A 21,629-nucleotide genomic window follows, 5' to 3' on the forward strand; every position below is an offset into this window, starting at 1 on the left:
ATAAGGGAAGAAACAGAAGAACTTGTTTTTCACTTTTGGCCTTCAACGTTTTTGTTGTGCCAGGTTGAAACTTCTGGCAGCAACGCTCAATTCTTTACTATAACACTCAAAGTACAATTTTCTTATGCATTTTACAGTGGTATAGGTATTAACAATGTACGAGCAGAGAATCTTCTTCTCTTACCAGATAGAGAAGTGGCTCCATCCACTAGATCTTATACGTAAAACATATAATTCTAATCTATGAATTTCAGGGACTGGAAGAACTTTTGGATTTCTTCAAAGTGAACATAAAACGTTTTGAGCTTAGGACAGAAATTGTTAGTCCACTAGACAAGGCAAACTTTAACTAGATTGAACTGAGAACTTCTGATGTCTTTGCCTGCTAGTTTGCTCTCTGGCATAATGGATTTTCCCTATGGCAAGATCCAGGCCGTAGAAAACATATACTGACACAAATCGTTCGTCTTGAAATAAATACTGTTTAGTTCTAGGGGTATAATGAAGAAGTCTACTCTATCCAAAAAATCTATTGTAATCGTTCATTGTAAAGGCCCTTGAAACACAAGTTCGCATATTTGAAGGTTCCAAAAGGAAAGGTTTTTGGTTTTAAAAAAAAAACTACTAAACGCATCAAATTGTTTTGCCAAATGCATCAACATTTCTTTATTTTTATTTTTATAGCTCGTTTACAAGTGGAATTTACACTTTGAGTGAGGGGGTGAGCTGAAGGCCGGTAAGCCCTTCACTCTTCATACGGACTTTAGCTTTTTTTTGACAAAACATCAATTCTTTTTTGTTTGGCTTTCGCTTTGAAATCACTTTAAATATACGTTGATTCAGTAAAGCGCGAATAATTCTCGTGGTATAATTGGGGTGCAAGCCTGATGACCTCCCAGTTCATACATCGAGTAATTTTTTTTTCGTATTGAATTTGAGGTGAATAACAGTTTTATTTTGGTGTATTATAAGTTTATCATTGGTTTCGTTTATTATTAAGTTTAATATCTGTTTCTTTCAACATTAATATCAGTATTTTAATATCTTTTCTTTATAGTTATAAATGGGGTATAAGGATGGAAAATTCCCAGTTTATATATCTAGTAATTTTTGTTCATCTTGTTTTGAATTGAAATTCATTATTTTTTGTTTTTTTGGTATATTACAATTTTATTTTAGTCTTATTCTTTATTATGTGTAACATCTGTTTCTGTTAACTTTTAGTTCGTTATTCATTATAATTGCTGGTAGTCTGTTGCTCTGCACTAGACATCGATTTAATCTTTACTTTTGCAAAAAAAAACTTGTTTCTTTACTTCATACGTAAAACCAAACAGCTAATTTTTCCGAAATTTCTAAGCAATTAGTATTTTTTATATGTTTAGATTTTATCTGCCTTAATATAAGTTGAATTTACCTTCAACATAAACCCCAGAATGACCATATGATTTCTAGGATTAGACTATACTGTGCACGTAACTCTAAGGTGAATTCAAGAAATTATGATACCAACCGACTATGCGTTAAATCAAAACTCCATAACAATAATTAAAAAAAGTTCTAGTACTGCCTTCGAAAAATTCGGATCCACTAACTCTTCAGATTTTGTATACTATTAAAAACGATAAATACATTGGAGTCTTTATTGTAAGTTATTTCTCTAGTATGATTTCAATGTATATTTCAGTATTAACACTAAGTTTTGTCAAAAAAAGAGAAAAAGTTAAGGACGGTCGAATTTCTTTAGAGATAAGGAAAAACTTACGTTGGCAGTTTTTGACCCTCGTGGGATTGTCCTGGCTCAAGGAATTCCAAGTCTACGGGATCCATGCCTTCTGCTCTTACTGGAAAGGCATAACCAGTAATTAATATTATCAAAACTGTAACTGGCTGTATAATGTTCAAGAAAATGTCTTCTTGGTTCTTTCTGAATCGGAACATACTTGAGCCAAAGGGGCAAGGCCTGGAATACGAGATGAAAGGTTTGAGAGAGAGAGAGAGAGAGAGAGAGAGAGAGAGAGAGAGAGAGAGAGAGAGAGAGAGAGAGAGAGAGAGAGAGAGAGAGAGAGAGAGAGAGAGAGAGAGAGAGAGAGAGAGAGAGAGAGAGAGAGAGAGAGAGAGAGAGAGAGAGAGAGAGGTTAGAATATTTAAAAACTATCGTGGCATAACTAAATTCAGTTTTTTTTCAAATTTTACATTTGAATAAAAATCATAAACAAAGGCTCAGCAGTGAACATCGATGTGAAGAAAGGCACAAATGAGTTGGCATAACGATTACTTCGTACTTTAGGGGGTAGAAGTTTATTTCTTAACATAGTTTGACAACTGGGAAGGGCTGGTTTGTGTAGTAGAGATCGGTGGCTCGTATTGGCTATGACGAATTTTCCAGATTGCATAGGAACAGTCATTTAGCAAATATCGGTTTTTGATTGGAGTCAAATGAATAACATACTAAAGACATGAGAAACAAATTGTCAGTATCAGTGGCAGTAGTATAATCCCCGTATTAACGACAATTCTTAACTAAAAAGGTCCTTATGTTGGCAGTAGCGCTTCTAGAATTTTGGGAGAAGCTTGTTTGAATAAAAAACAAAATAGAAAGCAAGGTTTTTTTGTAAAGAAATCATTTTCACTCAAGCAAAGCTTTTCTGTCACATCTTCTCCTTCGGAAAAAGTTACTTTGAATAATTTTGGTTTGCTTTTAATTGATATCGTTGTTTATTCTTTAACTGAAGAGCATTTCTTTAAAAAAATTAAGACTTTTGAATTAAGCTGCTTCAGAATTAAGACTTTGATCTGGTTTTTAAATTACGGACAAAGTTTTGCTACAAATTGTAAGAGTAATTTTACTACAGACGTCTTAGGGATGAGAAATGGCATATCAAACAGTCCATGGTAACAAACTGTAATTAAAAAGCGGCCCGACTCAATAGTAATTGAAACTCTAAGAAAAATAGAACTTTGATACCAATAGTTACATCCAAAAAATTGGGTTTTCATGCTGATTTTAAATATTTAAGTTTCATTAAGTTTAGTCTTGCAAATCGAAGGTTACGAGCCAGATAAAATTTGCCTGATTGTTGAAAAAAAAATAAAGACCCCCTGAAGGTCATAGAATCTTAATGAAAATCACACCATCAGATTCAGCTTATCAGAGAACCCTATAATCGAAGCTTGAAGCTCGTATCAGAAAAAAATATAGAATTTTGGCTTTTTATGCCAAGAGAAAGATCACGGATGCGTGTTTGTTTTTGTTTTCCCCAGGAGTGAACGTATCAACCCAATGGGCCTAGAACATCGGCAGAGGGCTCATTCTAACAAAAATAAAAATTTTCAGTGCCCTTTTTAAGTGGACAAGAAATTGGAGGACAACTAGCCCCCATCCCACGCCATATTTTTCCCAAAATCGTCCGATCAAAATTCTGAAATTGCTATTTTATTCAGCATAATTGAACGATCTAAGAATTACGTCTTTGGAGGTAACATGACCCCCATAGACCCTGGGGAAAGTTTCTTAAGTTATAAAATTTGTTCATTGCTTAGACATAGTCTTTGTAATTGGGAGGTATGCATCCATTTTCTTGGGTGGGGATTGAAGGGCGAATTTTCTGCTTAGGGAATTTGCACGGGGAAAATCTTCCAGACCTAGTATTTTCCAAGGGACGAAACTTTTCTTCGGAAATTCTGTACTGGGGATGCCAAAATTTCCGTACGAAATTTTATTATCTTACTTTCTCCTTAATTGTCTGGGGTGAATTCTTACCCGGATTGAATTTTCCAGATGATAGTTCTGTGAGGAAGAGGATTTTTCCAAAGAAGTGGAGCCAGATTTGCTGGCATTATTTAAAGAACAATTAAAAACTAAATAAAAAACAAGTTTTTTCAATTGAAACTTAAACTGAAAGTTAAAACTCAGAACGAAGAGAAATTATTACGTATATGAACGGGGTTGTCGTCTCCTCAAAACCTCATTCTTTATGCTAACGTTTAAATTTTGTTCCAATTCTTTCAAAACGACTCTTGAAAAACATGAGTAGTTTAATTAGAAAAATAAGTAACTTTTTAAAAGTGTCAAAAATTTTTAGTGAGGTGTTGAGGAGGGACAGTCCCTCACATACGTAATAATATCAAACAGTTTGTTTTAACAAACTTTAAGTAAGGAGCAAAGCATCTCAAGGGTACCCAAAACTCTAAAAAACGTAATTTTGATACATAGATATTTTAAAAAAATTGGCTTATTATAGCAACTCCAAATATACACCACTTTACACTGGAAGAATTTGCCTGGAATCCTATACAATTTTTTTCTATATGTCTTGTTTTCTATTTTCCGTCTTGAACAAAGCAATGAACAACATTGAAACTTAAAACGAACAGTCAGTATTATGCATATGAAAGAGGTTCCCGCCTCCTCAACACCTCAATCCTTACGCCAAAGTTTGAATTTTGTCCCAATTCTTTAAGAAAGACTCCGGAAAAACCAAGTTCGTTAAATTAGATCATTAAGAAGCTTCCTTAAGAGCACTAAAAAACTTTAGCGTGAAGAGCAAGGTGTTGAGGAGGGGTGCAACCCACTTCATTTACGTAATAATGTCTGTTTGGTTTAAATTTTTAATGCTGCTCCTACTTTCAGTTGAAAAAAAAATTGTTAAAAAAGGAAAAAATTATGTAGCGTTTGGCCTTATGTAGGGGAGAAGCCAAAACCCAAAAAACGTAACAAAGTCTTAAAATCAATTAATCTTTGTCAACCATTTTATCTTAAGCTCCTTGTTGTTTTCGACTCTTGTTGTAACTACTTGTTTGTTTGCATAAATATATTTTTAGCTCATTTATTAAAAAGAATTTCGTTCTGCTGTTGAAAAAACGAAAGAAAAAAAAAAGATAGGAACAAAACATATATAATCAATACGATTTTTTTCATTCTTGAAGTTTAATTAGATTTGAAATTCTAATTGGGATATGTTTGTGATCTGAAACCTAAATGCAAATCAGCATAAAAATATTGGATAATGCTCTAGTGTGAATGAAGTTTTCAAAAATAAGCCTAAATCATAGAACATGCCCAGGAGGGTGCAACCAAGCTAATATATCTACTCTTTCCTTATTTCTATGGCCTAAAAGAGTGCATAGGTGACAGGTCTATGATTAGAATGGGGTCAGGACTTGCTGCTAGTACGCCTGAGGCTATAAGAATCTTCTATGAACACAAACCGTACATAATTTGCATAAACAGTTTGCCTAGCAACCGGACCAGGTCACGAACCTTCGCTAGTAGCCAGATTGCCTATACTCTAGGAGATAAATAATTTGTAAATTCCCAGGAGGATTTTTATAAGATTATATATTTTGCTCGTACAATTTAAGACAGAGGATGAAAAAAACAGAAAACACCCTTTTTTTCATAAAAAACCCTTGAGAACAAAAGATATTCTACACCGTTTGTCAAGAACTCAATGAGTAAACAAAGTCAAATGTGCCTTCTGCTTAAAATGTGAGTACTTTCAAATATCAATTCTACGTCTACGGAGGGGAAGGGGGGAGAATGAGGCATCATATTTTTATTCAGAAACTCATTTTAGTTAGTGAGAGACTACATTGCAAAAAGTGAGATTCACTGTCTAAAAAACATGTAACCCTTATATATAACTTCTCCTTTAAGGATGATATATCTTTAATGCATAAATCGAAAATTTCACAGCAAAAAATATGTATATTTACTTTCATTCTTTGTTGTTCAACAAACGATTTTAAACTAAGCTTTATTCGAAGGTATCTCTAAGCTCTAATGTCTTATCAGAAGAAACCATTGGGAAATTAAAATTTTGAATGTTAAGCTGAGAGCTAGCACCAAATATTAATCTGTCAGCTATATAAAATGTCTCATTTTTAAAAGTTGATATGTATGCTTTTGAAGCATTTTAAAATATTATTGAAAGTGTTCTTAAGAGAATTCTAAGTCTCTTTGAAATCGGCCCGTTCTTCGCCTCATTTTTAAGAACTCCGATGACTTTGACCCTGTCTAATATAATAATGGAGTTCATGACAGTGCCTATGAGTGTCCCTTTCGCCTCTCCCTCCCTCCTTTTCCATCCCCCATTTTTGGAGTGGGGGAATTTTTCAACTATAAAGTTTTGATTTTTCCTTTCTTAAAATGTCACTTTGTATATCTATAACGAAAAAACTCACTTTTGATATTTTCGAAATCAAAATGAGAATGATACATATGTATTCTAATCGTGAATTTTCGGATTAGAAAAAAACAATGTTGGTAGTGGCATTTTTTTTACTTTTTTTTAACACTGTTAAATGTTATTTTCTCTCTATGTATTCTTTCTGCTTACTTACCTCGATGACGAGCGCGATATCAGTGAATGTTGAAACATTTTTATTTTAGGTCGATGAAGATTCATCATCACCAAAAAGACTAAGGAAAGATGATGAACACAATTTTGAATTTTTTTTTTTGAGAATAAGACATGCAATCTCTTGGCTCTGCGATTGTGATGTACTCCAAAATCTTTTAAATATGATAGAGAGCATCCAAATCTTCAGGAGTTGATCAGCTCTCCCGTTGAAATCGTAAGAAAAAACTAAATTTATCTTCTCAGCCCCCCTCCGCTGCACGCATCTATATGTGTGTGTATGCGTTTGTGTGTGTGTATTTATGTGTGTGTGTGTGATGTGTGATGTGCGTGTGTGTCTCTTTTTTCGTTTGTATGTGTGTGAGTGCGTGTGTGTGTCTGTGTATGTATTTAAAAGAAAAATAAATTCTATTTATATTCTATGTTAATCTAGCTTTATTTTCACCACCAACTCAATATACACACAACCTCTTTGATCGTACGGCGATAACTATCGGTATTTATATTACCAACAAAACATCGCAAAAATCATATCGACTCACCATTCGATAACAATGAATTAGATTGGCTTGACCATATTCGTCCTAATATTCATAAATTATTGGAAGATTAATTTGGAGAGGTGAGTCTCGGTAATATTACTCACCTGAGTGTTTCATCAGGGGGTTTGGATGTTAGCTCTGCTCAGGCAAGTAACTTTGAGCAGCACTTATCAAAATAGGAAATAAGTGAATTTCATGGTTGCGCAACACAAACTATTAAATGACCCTTATTACCAAAGGACCAGTTGGAAATTAAAGATAAGAAAATATGTTGGGAATATATAGTGAAATTTGTTAAGGGCAGTTGGCTAGGGATGTCAGGTCGCGATCGTGATCAGTTAAGCAATCCACTTTTATCTCAGGGTAGCTAAATTCATGAACTACCCCATCAATAATGCAGTTTATACGTTAAGCAGCAGTACTTTCTGTCTGTTTATATACACTATTATAATCATGATTTGAAATTCATTCTATCAGGGTTGACACGCTTGGAGAAAGGCGAAGCTGTATATTGTACGTGGATAGATGCTTCTTTTTCACATAATACCGTACCCTAATAATCTGAGAAGCAGAAAGTTAAAATTTCAATTGGAAAACAATAAATAATGGTAATGAATGCTTGAACGTTTTTTATACACATGTAGTTTTTAATATATTGCTGGTAGTAGAAACTTCCTAAGAACTTATGTTGGAATGTCTTAGAGTGGATATAAAAGCCAATTATCGGCAGAGTTATTGCTGTTGTTGAATATTCAATGTATTTTTATATATTTTTAAAATAAAACTGTTTTTAGATTACTAAGTTGCATCCCCATGCCCGTGACCGGTATGGAGAGGACCCGTTTCTAAGTTTCATTTTGCCGTTATGTTTTTTGTAAAGTATTGATTAAATTTTTTTTTATTTATTTATTATAAAACAAACGAATACATGTAATATTCTCAATTTTTTGTTCTTGAAAATAATATTAAATATTAGATAGATTGTCCTTTATAGAAAAAATTATAATTTGTTCATTAGACAGTTAGAGTTTACAGTTTTATGTATTCGAGCGGCTTAAGATGTTGACGCCAACAATTTGCATCAATTTAGAAAATCATTCAGATCGTTTCTTTGCGGTCCATCAGTGTGGGACAAAACGAGACTGTTATGAAAAATCATTCAAAATTGTAAGCAAACGTTTTGGGAAAACTCCCCCCAAAGATCTATAATTGCTAAGGCCTTTGGCAACAGTCCTATCATAAAGTAAAGGCTAATACAGCAGATACAAAAATCATACTGGGATCAACATTATTGAACCAAATTCTTGGTTATCATTGACAATTTAGCTTAATCCACTTAATTATGGTTTCAGGAGATCTTACAATTGTTTAATATCGGCTCAAATCAAGAAAAAGTTGCGTAAAACTCCTCCTTCACAGTCTACTGCATCGGAGCAAAAGTATGGGAACACTAGCTTTGAGCTATACATGCTATATCATCTACAGGATTGCTCAGGATTAAAGTTCTTTAATGACTCTTAATAAACAGATAAATCCTGGTACTCCCAAATTTCTACTTGCTGCATAAATTCAGGCAAAAAAAAACCTATGGTTACATTCTATTGGATCTCAATCAAAATAAACCCAAGAAATTGCCTGTAGTCACAGATATTTTTGACATTGACTGTGCTGTATATCTTCCAGTGAAAAATAAAAAAGGTCATTAATCACCGTCCTGACACTGAAGACGTTGCATGAAAATGGACATTTATTTCCCGCCCTAAGCACTTCAAAATTGGTACTTAGGTTAGGATAGTCATACTCAAACATGGTATTGACAAAGAGTTCATTAATCATATATCTGAACTTTGTTTAAATTTAACAGAGGGCAATGTTCAGTTGCCAGAAGAAGTCAAGCAACAGGTAAATCAATACCGTATCCCATCGTCCATGCCCTAGCAAGAAGTGATAACAAAGGAAAAGATTTAAAATTTAAAAGAAAAAGAGTTCTCCAGTGGGGTGGAAGCTGTTTCACACTTTTATTGCCAATAGCTGTAGGAGCCGTAAACAATTTTTCTAGTAGAAATCGGAAAATCTAAGTAAACTTATTATTGATGAGAATACTGCCAACGATAAAAAACTGTTTTTGCTTTAAGATGCACTCAGACAAGTAGACAAACATATACCCTGTCATGTGAGGCCGGTCAACCTAAGTAAAATTGATAAAGAAGAAACGCCTCAAGATTCTAGAACAACAACAACACAACTAAAGGAAAAAAATTCAAGATTGTCTCCAATGTTATTTCAAGTGCTGGAGACTTTCTACCACACTCATATAGGGAGCAAAGGAAAATACTCTTGAGATATCTCATGAGAAGTGAATAAATCCAAGTTGATAGTAAAGGGCATCGAATTATAATTCAGGATAAAATTTTTAACCTACTTGATTTAATATATGATATTTTTACAAATTTTAAGGGCTTTTTATCTTTGCACAATCATCCATAAAACTTTTTAATCACATTAAAGGTATTGAAATATCTTATTACCAATAATCAAATTCTGAAAAGAATAACTGAAAATGGCAGCAACAGTCTTACATTAAAAGAAGAACAAGATGTTAAATCAATCTTAGAAAATACTAGCACCTATAGCGTGAGTAGTACTAGTGGAAACAATGATGTGAAGAAATCAGTCGTGTTGATGCAAAAGTGAAGACGTCCTGATTTCAACTCATAACCACCCACAAGTAAGCAAAAGGGTATCGGACACTACACTAGGTGTTTGCGTTCAAAATCGTTGACATTATGAAACTTGTTTATGAAATTATTGGTGAAATAGGAAGTCTAAGTTCCTCACCACACTTTCTCAAGTCACTGGAATTCAAAAAGTGCTAACGAGAGATTATCTACAAAAAAATGAAGTCACATTCAACATCAAAATCAGAGGGTTTGCGGTAATCATTATAAGAAACTAAAGCCTTTTCCCAACTGCATATAATGCAAACAAATCTTTTAATGCAAGATGAAATTAAAGGAAGTCACAATGTACAATACAAATGCACTCTTTTTGCAAGAAGTTTCTTCAGTCGCTATGAATATGCTATTCTATTGAGGACAAAGAGATGTGTTGAAGTTGCTAAAGCTATAGAAAGTATTCTGGAGTAAGATTGTTATAGAAAATTCAAACGGATAAAGGTAGTAAATTTGTTAATCTACATGTAGCGAAGGTATTGGTGAAATTTATTAAAATACTTTATCATAGTTATAGTCCTCTAAAGGCTGCATTGGCCGATCGATTGATAAGAACTATGAGAATTTTCATTTTAAGGTATCGTACACTGAAAAATATCGTTCAAATTAATAAAATTACTAATATTTTTTAAAAGGGGACCATTAATAGTCATTTGTGTTGTGCTATCAATAGAAGATTCTCCGTTCGTAAAATGGTGCCTTTTAATTTAAAGCAACAAAAAAAAACTATTTTTTTCATTTTTCTATCCCGGGTACAATTTCAAATCTTAAATTAAAACGTTCGCTAACGATCCTAAGTTTATTGGCACGGTTTAAATCAATTACTTTGCTTATCTTAGGTTTTCATACGGCTCTTTAGCTTTCTCTGAAAAACTTTTTTCCGAAAAAACATTTTTTTAATTATTTTTCATCGGCTGACCCATAACTTAGACAAAAATAAAAAAAAAGAAGTTCAGTCCAATTTTTAATACTAGTTTTTTTTTTCGCTACATCAACAGTGATGACAGTATCAAAAATAATAAAAGGTAGTCATAGAGGTGAGTGACGGATTCCGTGATTTGACCCAAATTTGACAAGGCCAAGAGTTTCTGTCTGAGATCAATTACACAAGGATATACAAGGAAGAATAAAATTAAGTTAAGTAGTCGTGAATAAATGAGGTAAGTGAGGTAATAAGTAAGTAAATCGAAAGTCAGTCAATAGGCAGATGATTTAAATTCATTGCCATAGCTAGAAGAGACAGAAATCATTTTTTTATACAGCAAATCGATTCTTAAATTTTACAATAGATATAAGCACCCAGATGCTCTTCCCCAGTGAAGAATATCCATTGCAAGAAAAATAAAAATAGGTTTGCTATATAACAAGATGCTGCTTAATGGAAAAAAACTGACATTTGTTTATAGGTCTTATAAACACAAAAAACACAATAAAATTTGGAAATGAAATGTAAGGTGTCTTAGATCTAAGTATTTGGGAAAAGCCCGTCATCTGGAAGCATTCGAATAATGAACATCCAAACAAAAAACAAAAAATGAACTTGTGGCGAGCATTAGCAAAAAATTGACAGAAAAATAACAGATACTTCTCCACTTAGAGAGTCAACTGACACTATTGTTAGTAAAGTTTATGGTGAAATTATGCTTGAATTCAGCACTAAGTTTAAGTGGATTGATCAGGCTTTAAAGGGTATACGTAACCAAATCGAGAACTTGGAAGAAAGAACAAACAAAACCGAAACGAAGTTCCATGATGTTGATCAGGAAGCACTGCCTGACAGTTTGGTGTTCCACGGAGTTAAACCACAGTCGGGGGTGGAACTCTGAGCAGCGGTATTACAAAACTTACATAAAAAAATCCTTGCAATGAAATTACTGCATCCCAATTCACTAATATGACCAGTTTTCATCTTACTGTGCCTGATGGAGAATTTTCAAAAAGAGTTGCTCCGATTATTGTGAAATTTTCTAGTAGAGATATTGTGAGAGCTGCATACAAATCTCGGTTAGCCTCGAATAGTATATGTGTTGCAGAATATCTCACGAAAATACGTAGATATGTTCTCAACGCAGCTAAAAATAGGTTTAGCCAGCGAAATGCATGGTCTGACGGTGGTCAAATATTGAAAAAGCCGAGTGATGGGATTGCAATAAAAATAATGCGGTGTCTTGCTGAGTGCGTCTAACATTTATAGTGTTTTGTTTAATGTTGCTTAAATTTTAAGTTATAATTTTTATGTTGCATTTTTTTGTGAAGGTTTGTGCCATGAATGTATTAGGGTTTCCTTTTTTGGTAAGAAATTATCCACCCTTTTTTCTTCTTTTTTACGTAGATAACTTCAGAGACCACACTGCCTTTTTATGACGAAAGTAAAACAGCTAAAAACAGGAATGAAACCTTTTAATTGACAGTGATCAGATATAGAATTTTTTAACTGGATATTTAGAACACATATACAGTGTTTATCATCCACAGTAAAACTAAAAGACATCAAGAAAAACAAACAAAATTTATACATAATAAACTAATTACATATAGTTTATTGCTCTTATTTTTTTCGATGCAACAGTGGAAGGAAATTTCTTTGACCTTTTCTGATTTATATGACATATTACGTGGACAGAGGTCAGAGCTCTTAGGTGAGGTGATATTTACTTTATTTGACCTAAGTAAATTATCATAAATTGAATTCAATACAAATTCACCTGTATCTCTGTTTATGGAATTATTCTTCAATAATTTTTTTTTATTCCTATTGTTTCCCTGAAAATTTGCTTTAAACTTTGGTCCCAAAAAATCAAAGAAACATTTTCAAACAAAATAAAATGATTTGGATAATTATGAATATGTTCCGAAAGAGCCGACATGAAATATTCAGGTTTGGTATCTGTTTTTAAAGACGATGAAATAGAATTATGTTGTTGTAGCAATCGTATTTTAAATTATTGTTAGTACATCCCACATAAGAGCTTTCTACAAGTACATGGGATTTTATAAGCCCACTTTGTTGCTCTACGGAAGTTTGATCCTTTCCCGAAATTTAAAAAACTAGCCAAAGTATTACTACTTCTTAAGCTAGCTTTAAGCTATTATTTTGTAAAACTCTTTTAAGTTTTTCATTCAACCCTGGAACATATGATAGAGAACAAAAAACATCTTACTTTTCTGTTGTTTTCAGAATATTGCTAGAGAGCTCTAGAATTTTTTTCTTTTTTTCGAAAAAGTCTAGTAAATTAACCAGCCAGGAAACTGATTAAAATCTCTATTAACAACAATAATTCCTCCTCAATAAATTTTGGAGAGTAAATTCTAAAAATGCGGTCAGTTAAGGATATGATTAAAACAATTTTTACTTGGCAAGCATGACCGGAGAAAAACGTTAAAAATCTGTTATGTTTAGTAGGTTTTCTTTAAATCTTAAAATCCTGACTATTTTCATTTTTTTAAAGAAGAACATCCAGAAGAGGAAGTTTCTTATCCTCTTCTAATTCTATTGAAAATTTTAAATCACCTCTCCAAAATTAAGATGTTCTAAAAAAACCTTTTGGTTCTTCCTCCCCATAATTCCATACTCAAATTATGTCATCCATATATCTCCCCCCCCAAAATTTTTATTTAAAAAAATATAAATCTAACGCTATAGTTTCAATATTTTCTACAAAATAGTTTGCTAATAGAGGGCTTAAATGGGCCCCCATGGGTAAACAATTTACTTGTTCGAAAAAAAACATCTGAATTGAAAAAAGAGAGCGTGTTGCACAACCTAACTAAATTCATAATTACACCGACTTCCAAAACTGTTTCACCACTAATTAAGTCCAAATTTCTTAATATCCTTCTTTCAAGCGGAATTTCTGCGGCTTTTACATCAATTTTAGTATAGGAATTCCGGCACATTCCATCACTGTAAATTTTCCCCTGAAAAATTCCCTCCACCCAAAAAAACTTTCCTCTCCATGAAAAACTATCCCCGTGGAAAATCCCATCAGCAGATATCCCCCCCCCCTGAAAAAGGTACGCATACTTCCCAATAAAGAATAGCCTGCTATAGATAAGAAAATTTTACATTTTATATTTAAAAAACCTCTCCCTAGGGACTGTGATAGGGTCATGATATCCCCAAATATTATTGGGCTGTTTAACTATGCTGAGCAAAATGGCTATCTCAAAAGTTTGATCAGACCATTTTGAGAAAAAAGGGGTGTGGGAAGAGGCCCAGTTACCCTCTGATTTTTTGGTCACTTGAAACTTTTAGTTTCAACCGCTAGAACTTTTAGCTTTCGTTTGAATGAGCCCTCACACGATATTCTAGGACCACTAGGTTGGTAAAATCAACCCGGGGAAGAAAACAAATAAACAACAAATTAACATGCATCATTGATGGGCTTTTCCGGCATAAAATTCCACATCTTTTCAGATAGGTACTTGAAACTTCTACTTTTGGGGTTTCTGATACACTGAATCTGATGGTGTGATTTTCTTTGAGATTCTATGACTTTTAGGGTTTTTTACGCTTCTTCAAAAATCTGGTAAGTTTTCTCAGGCTCTTAAGCTTTGATGGATAAGATTAAATTTAATGAAATCTATGTATTTAAAATTACCGTAGGACTCCAATTCTCGCTTTCAGTTCGTTACCTTAAATTAATTGATATAATTGTTTTTTCAAATTTTTTTTTCAGGGTGTAGTTACATGTCTTATATTTAAAAAGTTCACTCACGATCTTGTGTTAAATTGCACTGGTTATTCAATTGCCTTGCCAATTTCTTTGTTCCAGTCAAATAATTTCCATTACAACCTACTCCTCCCCTCCCTAGAAAAAGAAATGTGTTAAAGGCAACACATTTTTATTTTATTTTAAACTAACACATTTTAATACTTTATTATTCGAATTATTTTTCATTCATGGACTGATTTTTCCTAATTATTTTAACCTAAAAACAAAATTCATATGAAAACACGAAGTACTGACAAACTCAAAAAGAGCAACAGTAACCCTGATTAAGAGTGTGAGTGCCGTTTCCCCTGTTTTACTCTTTATGTTAAACTTTGAGCTGCATAAAATATAGTATTTGGACTTCTAGTTTCATCAAAATACTTAGAGGCTCTTTTTTACTCTTCAACTTACTTGAGGTTTTCCATTCGAGTTACAGTTTGTTTTTCAGACCTTTAAAACTGAATAGTGCGTGAGATTACTAACTACGATGTGAAAAACATTCTCACTATCCAAAACAAATGAAACAAAACAAATTTGATACTTTTTAAGATCGTAGCTCCTATTTCCAGGGACGGTGATGAAAATACACTAGTATTCCAAGCTGCTGAATAACACCTATATTCCCAAGCTTGCTAAATTTCAACACATTGTCTAGAGAATGCGCGATTGGGCAGGTAGGAGCTTGTTTCCATCACAGTTATCAATATTCTAGGTCTAAGGCTGTTTAAGTAGACCTTATTAAGCAGTCTACCTAAAGTAGGCTATATAAGTACCAGTTCTTTACGTGTTTTTTTTGCTATGCTGACTAGTTTTAATGATAGATGAAAGTAATTTTTTACTGATTTAATCTTTTTAATTCGTTGGAAGAAAACTTGTAAAAAAGTCCAAAGTTACCATATATAACATATTTTACAGTCTTCAAATACTCCTTATTTCTTATCGTTTACAAAGAATTGTGCTAGAATTTACGAGTATAAAAGAAAAGTTGATAGTTTTTTTCCTTATTTTGTCAAGCATATAAAACTCAAATCTAAATAGAACCACAAGAGGTACCCAGCTGCAAAATTTGTCACCATTAATTGTTTCAATTTAACGTTCTTCTGTTTAATTAATGGTAGGACCGTACTAAGCTACTAGTATTTATAATCTAAGCTCTAAATCTATTTATTTAAGCTCTGGGATAATTTATTGTGTAAGTAATTAGGCAAAACCAAAACAAGTTTCTTTTTAAATTACGGTTACCCCCTTAAGAGCAACCTAGTGAAGAACGGACCCTAGCCCCATAGTAACTGAAAATTTAAAACGTGTTTTTAAGCAAGAGTTAAGTGAGGAAGAGTCACGACTTTAAGCTGGTTTAGGAATAGTAACAATAGTTTTTATTAAACTAAATGGTATAAGTATATATAAAAAAGCAGATAAGAGAAATTCTTTGGTTGTCATGGATACGACAGATTACGACGCAAAAATTTATGCACATCTAAATGACAAAAATACATATGCAACTATAACCCACTATCATGCTAATTAGTTTGCTAACAAAATCAAAAATGAATTGAAAGATCTAAAACAAAATTGTAAAGTTACTCCAAAATTATATAGCAAATTGTTTTTTTCGGGGCAGCTTTTGTTCAAAATGCTAAGGTCTTTCAAAATTACATAAGCAAGGCATTCTTTTAAGGCCCATCGTAGCTTGTACGAAAGCCCCCGCCTCCAATATCGGAAAATAGTTACGTACAGCCGTCAAACCTTTGCTTTTTTCTCAAAAATCTTACATATGGAATTCGATAGATTTAGTTGAAAAACTCAAAAACGTAAATATCTCAGAAATAACAATTATCACTAGCTTTGACATTGTGCCCATGTATGCAGTTATTGATGTTGCAGTATCTGAAGAAGTATTAGAAAATAAAATAAACGAAAATTATGACTTAATAGAAGTTTCAGCAACAGGATTAGATTGCGACGTCTTATTGACCTCGGTTAAGCTTTGTAGCAGGCACTCAATGTATTTCCGATTCCGTAATTCTTTCCATCAACGAATAAATGGCTTACCCATACACGGCTTTATTTTTGGAACTATGGCTTCATTTCACTTTGGAACTATGGTGAAAATGAGCTTAGGGTTTTTTTTAGATCACCTTAATACATTTGATATGAATTTACAGTTTACCTTAGAAATTGAAATTGCAAATAAAACCTCATTCCTGGATGTGCTAATTATTCGTAGCTTAGATAAACTCAATTTTACTATTTAAAGAAAACCAACACAAAGCAAAAGGTATTTATATTTTAAATTAAACCATCCCCCATAAGTTAAAAGAGCTATCGTAATCTCTCTCGTCAATCGTGCCCTAAATATTTGTTCTAATTCCTACATCACATCAGAAATAGACTAACAGGGACATACTATTTGGAAATGGGCATCCTCTTTGGTCTATTAATAATACAGTTAACCGTAGACTGAAAAGACAATCTCGTAAAATCAACAATATTTTACCGAGTGAGAATCCCGATACGCCCTGAAACCTAATTTACCTCCCATATATTCCAAAAGTCACTTGAAATCTCAAAAAAGTATGCACACAAAATAGTCTGTATGTTGTATTTATCGATAATTTGAAAATCATAAGACTCCTGAATTCTGGTAAAGATGAAACTCCATTTACTCGCCAAAGTGGTGCCTATCAAGCACCATACGAGTGTGGCAAATTCTTCCTAGGGAGAACTCACCTGAATTTCGAGAAACGAGTAAAACAGTATAAAGATCATATCACCAAAGTTTTAAATTCTAATATTGCTTCTGTTTCTTTTGATTTTGCTTAAGCCAGCCATGTGTTTGAAAAGTCTTAGCCGCGGAAAATACTTTTTGAAGAATCTGCCCTTATTAGCAATGACTTAGGCATAAAACAAGTAGTTAGAGAAGCAATTGAAATCAGGCTTAATAATAATATTTTGTTAAATAGGGACTTGGAAGAATATTCACTATATGCTCCATACACAAATTTAATTAAAAATGACCTTACGAAATATTATAAAAAGCCAATAAATATTAACACAGAACCTAAATTATGAGATCAGCAGGCAATAAGCAAGATTGGCGTTAAAAACATGTTATTAAATCTTTCTCGTTCATTTCAATGAATTGCCTCGTTTCATCATAATTTATTTATCATACCTTGTTGAACGTCACTGAGGCAATAATGCTGGGACAGTTTTGAAAAAAAAATTATTTTAGTTTTATTGATTTTACCCTGTTGCAAGCTTTTTCTTCTTATATATTTATGTCTTGTTGAAGACGGCCCTTGGACATAGGGCCATAATGTTCATTCTAATTTGTTTCCCACTGTTTTGCGAAATTTCCTATTGTTTTTTTTTCTTTTTTGTGTTTGTGTAAAAACAAACTTATATGAAAACCAAAAAGAGCCTGAAACCCTCAAAAAGGGCGTAGGATTGAAACAAAATGTACAATTGAGTTCCCATGGCAAAAAAAATCGTTACAGAATTACACTCTTATCCTTAAACAAAAGGAAAACCAAGGCGATTATATTAACTAAGTAGTTGTAAGATGCCAGAAGAAGGCTCATTTGAAAAGAAGATGCCATATAAAGTGCCCTATTTTTAAAAAAAAGAGAACGTGCCAGAACAAAATCACATTTGTGGCCATTTTTTCAAAGAAAAAGAAATCCAAGAAAACAAAAATCCCAAAAAGAACCATATTATTGTGTTGCGAGAGCAGCACTTTGGTTTTGTCCCGTTTTTTTTGTTGTTTTTTTTTTCCTATGCCGCCGATCTCAGCTTATTCCTGGAAACTGGTAAGGGTCAAACCTGTGCGGTTTTTACGGAAAGTGTGGACCTCAGGCCGGATTGATGAATGTGACATTACATTTTGGAAAGCTCCGTAGAACTCTTGCCTGGGACCAAAAAGGATGGTTTTTGCTTGTCCTCGAGCCAGAGCCTATGGTGTGCGAAGTGAAGTGGAGTTATATAGCCTATGTCAGAGAGGAGTATCTGAAGTTGTGCAGCCAAGCTTTCGTTTCATCAAACCATGTTTCTGCTTTCGAGTGGAAAGCTCAGTTCTAGCAGGCAAGCAGGCAGGCACCAGTTTCAAATTGAAGATGGACTAAAATCTATAAGTGTTAAATATATGCGGTAGTTCCCCGGCCCCACAGCCAATATATCTTCTTTGAGTGATAAATAGAAAAATTTACAGAAACAAAAAAGTGCGATTTTCCCAGGGGTCCGAAAGCGCTGCCATCTATTGTTTCTAGCCATTTCTGTTCGTGATTTCAGCTGACTTTACCATTCTTTTTTTTCTACTTGGGATTGCAATAGAGAAATGGTATCAGATATACCTCTTAAACTTTAAAAGTTCTCTCATTGCTCAAGAAATTAGAGCTTATCCTTTGCTCGTTTCTAAGTGGTGGTGTTAGAAAGTTGGCCTCCGGCAAAAAAGTCAACTTTTAAACTAAGACAGATAGAATTTTTTTTTTCAATGACAATCGATAGACCTTGATGAGCTGATCAAAGTATATGTCATCCATTTTTTGTTACAAAAATTCCTTCATGACATACACCAGTTTGAAAGTTTCAAGGGGTTGACAACTTCAGTGGTAAGGTACACACTTGAACCAAAAATAGGCCGATACCAATTGTGAGATATGTAGGGGACTTCCAAGCAACAGTCGATTATTAGCTTATAATCATCTTTGGCAATGAGGGGTTTGCAACTTTTGCTGATTGGTGTACCTATTATCTGTTTCTGGTGTAATTGATGGTAAGAACAACTTGGTTCCCGATTGTAAGACATGTAGGGGAGTTGTAAGCAATAATCGGCTGTTAGGCTACAATGACTTCAGCGACAAGGGGTTTGGAACTTTTGCTAGTTGGTGTACCCATTATTTGTTTCCGGTGAACTTGGATGTATATCCCGGGAGAGGGACTTGTAAGTAAGAATCGGTTGCTAGAGGAGGCTCACGAGGGGCTACAAATTTGTGCAAATTGGTACACATCTATGGAATCAGGGACCCATAAATTTCCTGTAATGACTCGCCATCCAATAATAAGCGATCCTGGATGGCGAGTCATTACAGGAAATTTATGGGTCCCTGATGGTATTTTGATCCTGAAAAGTTACAGATAGCTTTATAATACCAACTAGATTACATAAGATAATGTTCCAAGTTTCCATCCGTCACGATGTCTACGATTGAAAAGGATAAAGTTCAACCGGCTGCAAAGTGACATTTAGGGGCCTAGTAAGTAATAATCGGCTGTTAGGTTACAATCATTTTCAGAGATGAGGAGTTTGCAACTTTTGCTTGTTGGTCTACCCATTATTTGTTTCCGGTTGAACTTGATGTCTATCTCGGGAGACGGACTTATAAGTAAAAATCGGTTCACTTTAGGCTAGAAATTTTTCCAAATTGGTGCACATTGTATTCGATCCCTGTAAATCTGTCGGTAAGAAAGTTCATATCGATGGTCTATCAATCACTGTAACCTAGAATTAAGATGTTACGCAACGGGTACAAACGATAATACAAAACAACGAGGTAGTTTCGTAATAATTAATAGAATGTCATCTATGGTATTTTGATCCTGAAAAGCTCCGGATAGTTTTATAATTAATACCAACTAGATTATACAAGATATTGTTCCTAGTTTTCATCCGTTACGATGTCTACGATTGAAAAAGATAATGTTCAACTGGCTGCAAAGTCAATTTAGTCCTTTCTTTCAATATTCTTTTGTTGTTGTTTTTTCAACGCTGGGGTGTGATCATGTGATTACTGATTGCGTTCTTCTTTGAACATACTGTTTTAAAAGCTTCGATAGGCTGACAACTTCCGCATTTAACCGATAGCGAAGAAACAAGTACAAACAATAATGTAAAACAGTGAGGTAGTTTCGTAATAATTAATAGAGTATCATCTATGGTATTTTGATCCTCAAAAGTTACGGATAGCAAGACAGATAGAATTTTTTTTCACTGGCAATCGATAGACCTTGATGAGCTGATTAAAGTATATGTCATCCATTTTTTGGTACAAAAATTCCTTCATGAGATACACCAGTTTGAAAGTTTCAAGGGGTTGACAACTTCAGTGGTAAGGTACACACTTAAACCAAAAATAGGCTGATACTAATTGTGAGATATGTAGGGAACTTCCAAGCAACAGTCGACTATTAGCTGATAATCATCTTTGGCAATGAGGGGTTTGCAACTTTTTCTGATTGGCGTACCTATTATCTGTTTCTGGTGTATTTAATGGTAAGAACAACTTGGTTCCCGATTGTGAGACATGTAGGGGTGTTGTAAGTAATAATCAGCTGTTACGCTACAATGATCTTCAGTGACGAGGGGTTTTGCAACTTTTGCTAGTTGGTGTACCCATTATTTGTTTCCGGTAAACTTGATGTTCGTTTCATCAAACCATGTTTCTGCTTTCGAGTTGAAAGCTCCGTTCTAGCAGGCAAGCAGGCAGGCACCAGTTTCAAATTGAAGATGGACTAAAATCTATAAGTGTTAAATATATGCGACAGTTACCCTGCCCTACAGCCAATATATCTTTTTTGAGTGATAAATAGAAAAATTTAGAGAAGCAAAAAAGCGGCATTTTCCCACGGGTCCGAAAGTGCTGCCGTGATTTCGGCTGAGTTTATCATTCGGTTTTTCGCACTTGGGATTGCGGTAGAGACATGGTATCAGATGTGCCTCTTAAACTTTAAAAGTTCTCTCATTGCTAAGGAAATTAGAGTTTATCCTTTGCTCCTTTCTAAGTGATGACGTTAGAAAGTTGGCCTACGGCAAAAAAGTCAACTTTTGAACTAAGACAGATAGATTTTTTCTTTTGACGGCAGTCGATAGCTTTTGATGAGCTGATTAAAGTATATGTCATCCATTATTTTGTACAAAAATTCCTTCATGAGATATAGCAGTTTGAAAATTTAAAGGGGTTGACAACTTCAGTAGTAAGGTACACACTGAAACCAAAAATAGGCCGATACCAATTGTGAGACATATAGGAGAGTTGTAAGCAACAGTCGGCTGTTAGCTGACAATCATCCTCGGCAATGAGGGGTTCGCAACTCTTACTAGTTGGTGTACCTATTTTTTGTTTCCGTTGTATTTGATGGTAAGACCAATTTGGTTCTAGTGGTAAGACATGTAGGGGACTTGTAAGTAATAATCGGCTGTAAGGCTACAATCATCTTTAGCAATGAGGAGTTTGCAACTTTTGCGAGTTGGTGTACCTAGTATGTATTTTAGCATCCTTA

At 33.9% G+C, this 21,629-nt stretch overlaps 1 protein-coding gene and 1 long non-coding RNA gene across 6 annotated transcripts in view; one reads left to right on the top strand and one right to left on the bottom strand.

The window, feature by feature from the left end:
- LOC136031164 (glutamate-gated chloride channel-like) overlaps window positions 1–21,629 on the bottom strand; it is a 200,839-nt gene that overhangs the window by 129,612 nt on the left and 49,598 nt on the right. For 4 of the 5 annotated variants that reach the window (XM_065710509.1, XM_065710505.1, XM_065710507.1 and 1 more), the window contains one exon: window positions 1,766–1,963. In XM_065710509.1, the coding sequence (XP_065566581.1) occupies window positions 1,766–1,941 (176 nt within the window). In that variant the 5' untranslated portion in view covers window positions 1,942–1,963. Of the gene's footprint in view, window positions 1–1,765; window positions 1,964–14,354; window positions 14,448–21,629 lie in introns of those variants that run through there. The other variant, XM_065710506.1, reaches the window with a different exon arrangement.
- The window catches only part of LOC136031167 (uncharacterized), a 140,820-nt gene continuing 129,174 nt past the window's right edge, over window positions 9,984–21,629 (top strand). The window contains exons 1-2 of the long non-coding RNA XR_010618442.1: window positions 9,984–10,080; window positions 14,921–15,025. This is a non-coding gene — a long non-coding RNA (uncharacterized LOC136031167). The remainder of the gene's footprint in view (window positions 10,081–14,920; window positions 15,026–21,629) is intronic.

The sequence above is a fragment of the Artemia franciscana genome, chromosome 9 (genome assembly GCF_032884065.1).
Source record: "Artemia franciscana chromosome 9, ASM3288406v1, whole genome shotgun sequence".
Taxonomy (NCBI): Eukaryota; Metazoa; Arthropoda; class Branchiopoda; order Anostraca; family Artemiidae; genus Artemia; species Artemia franciscana.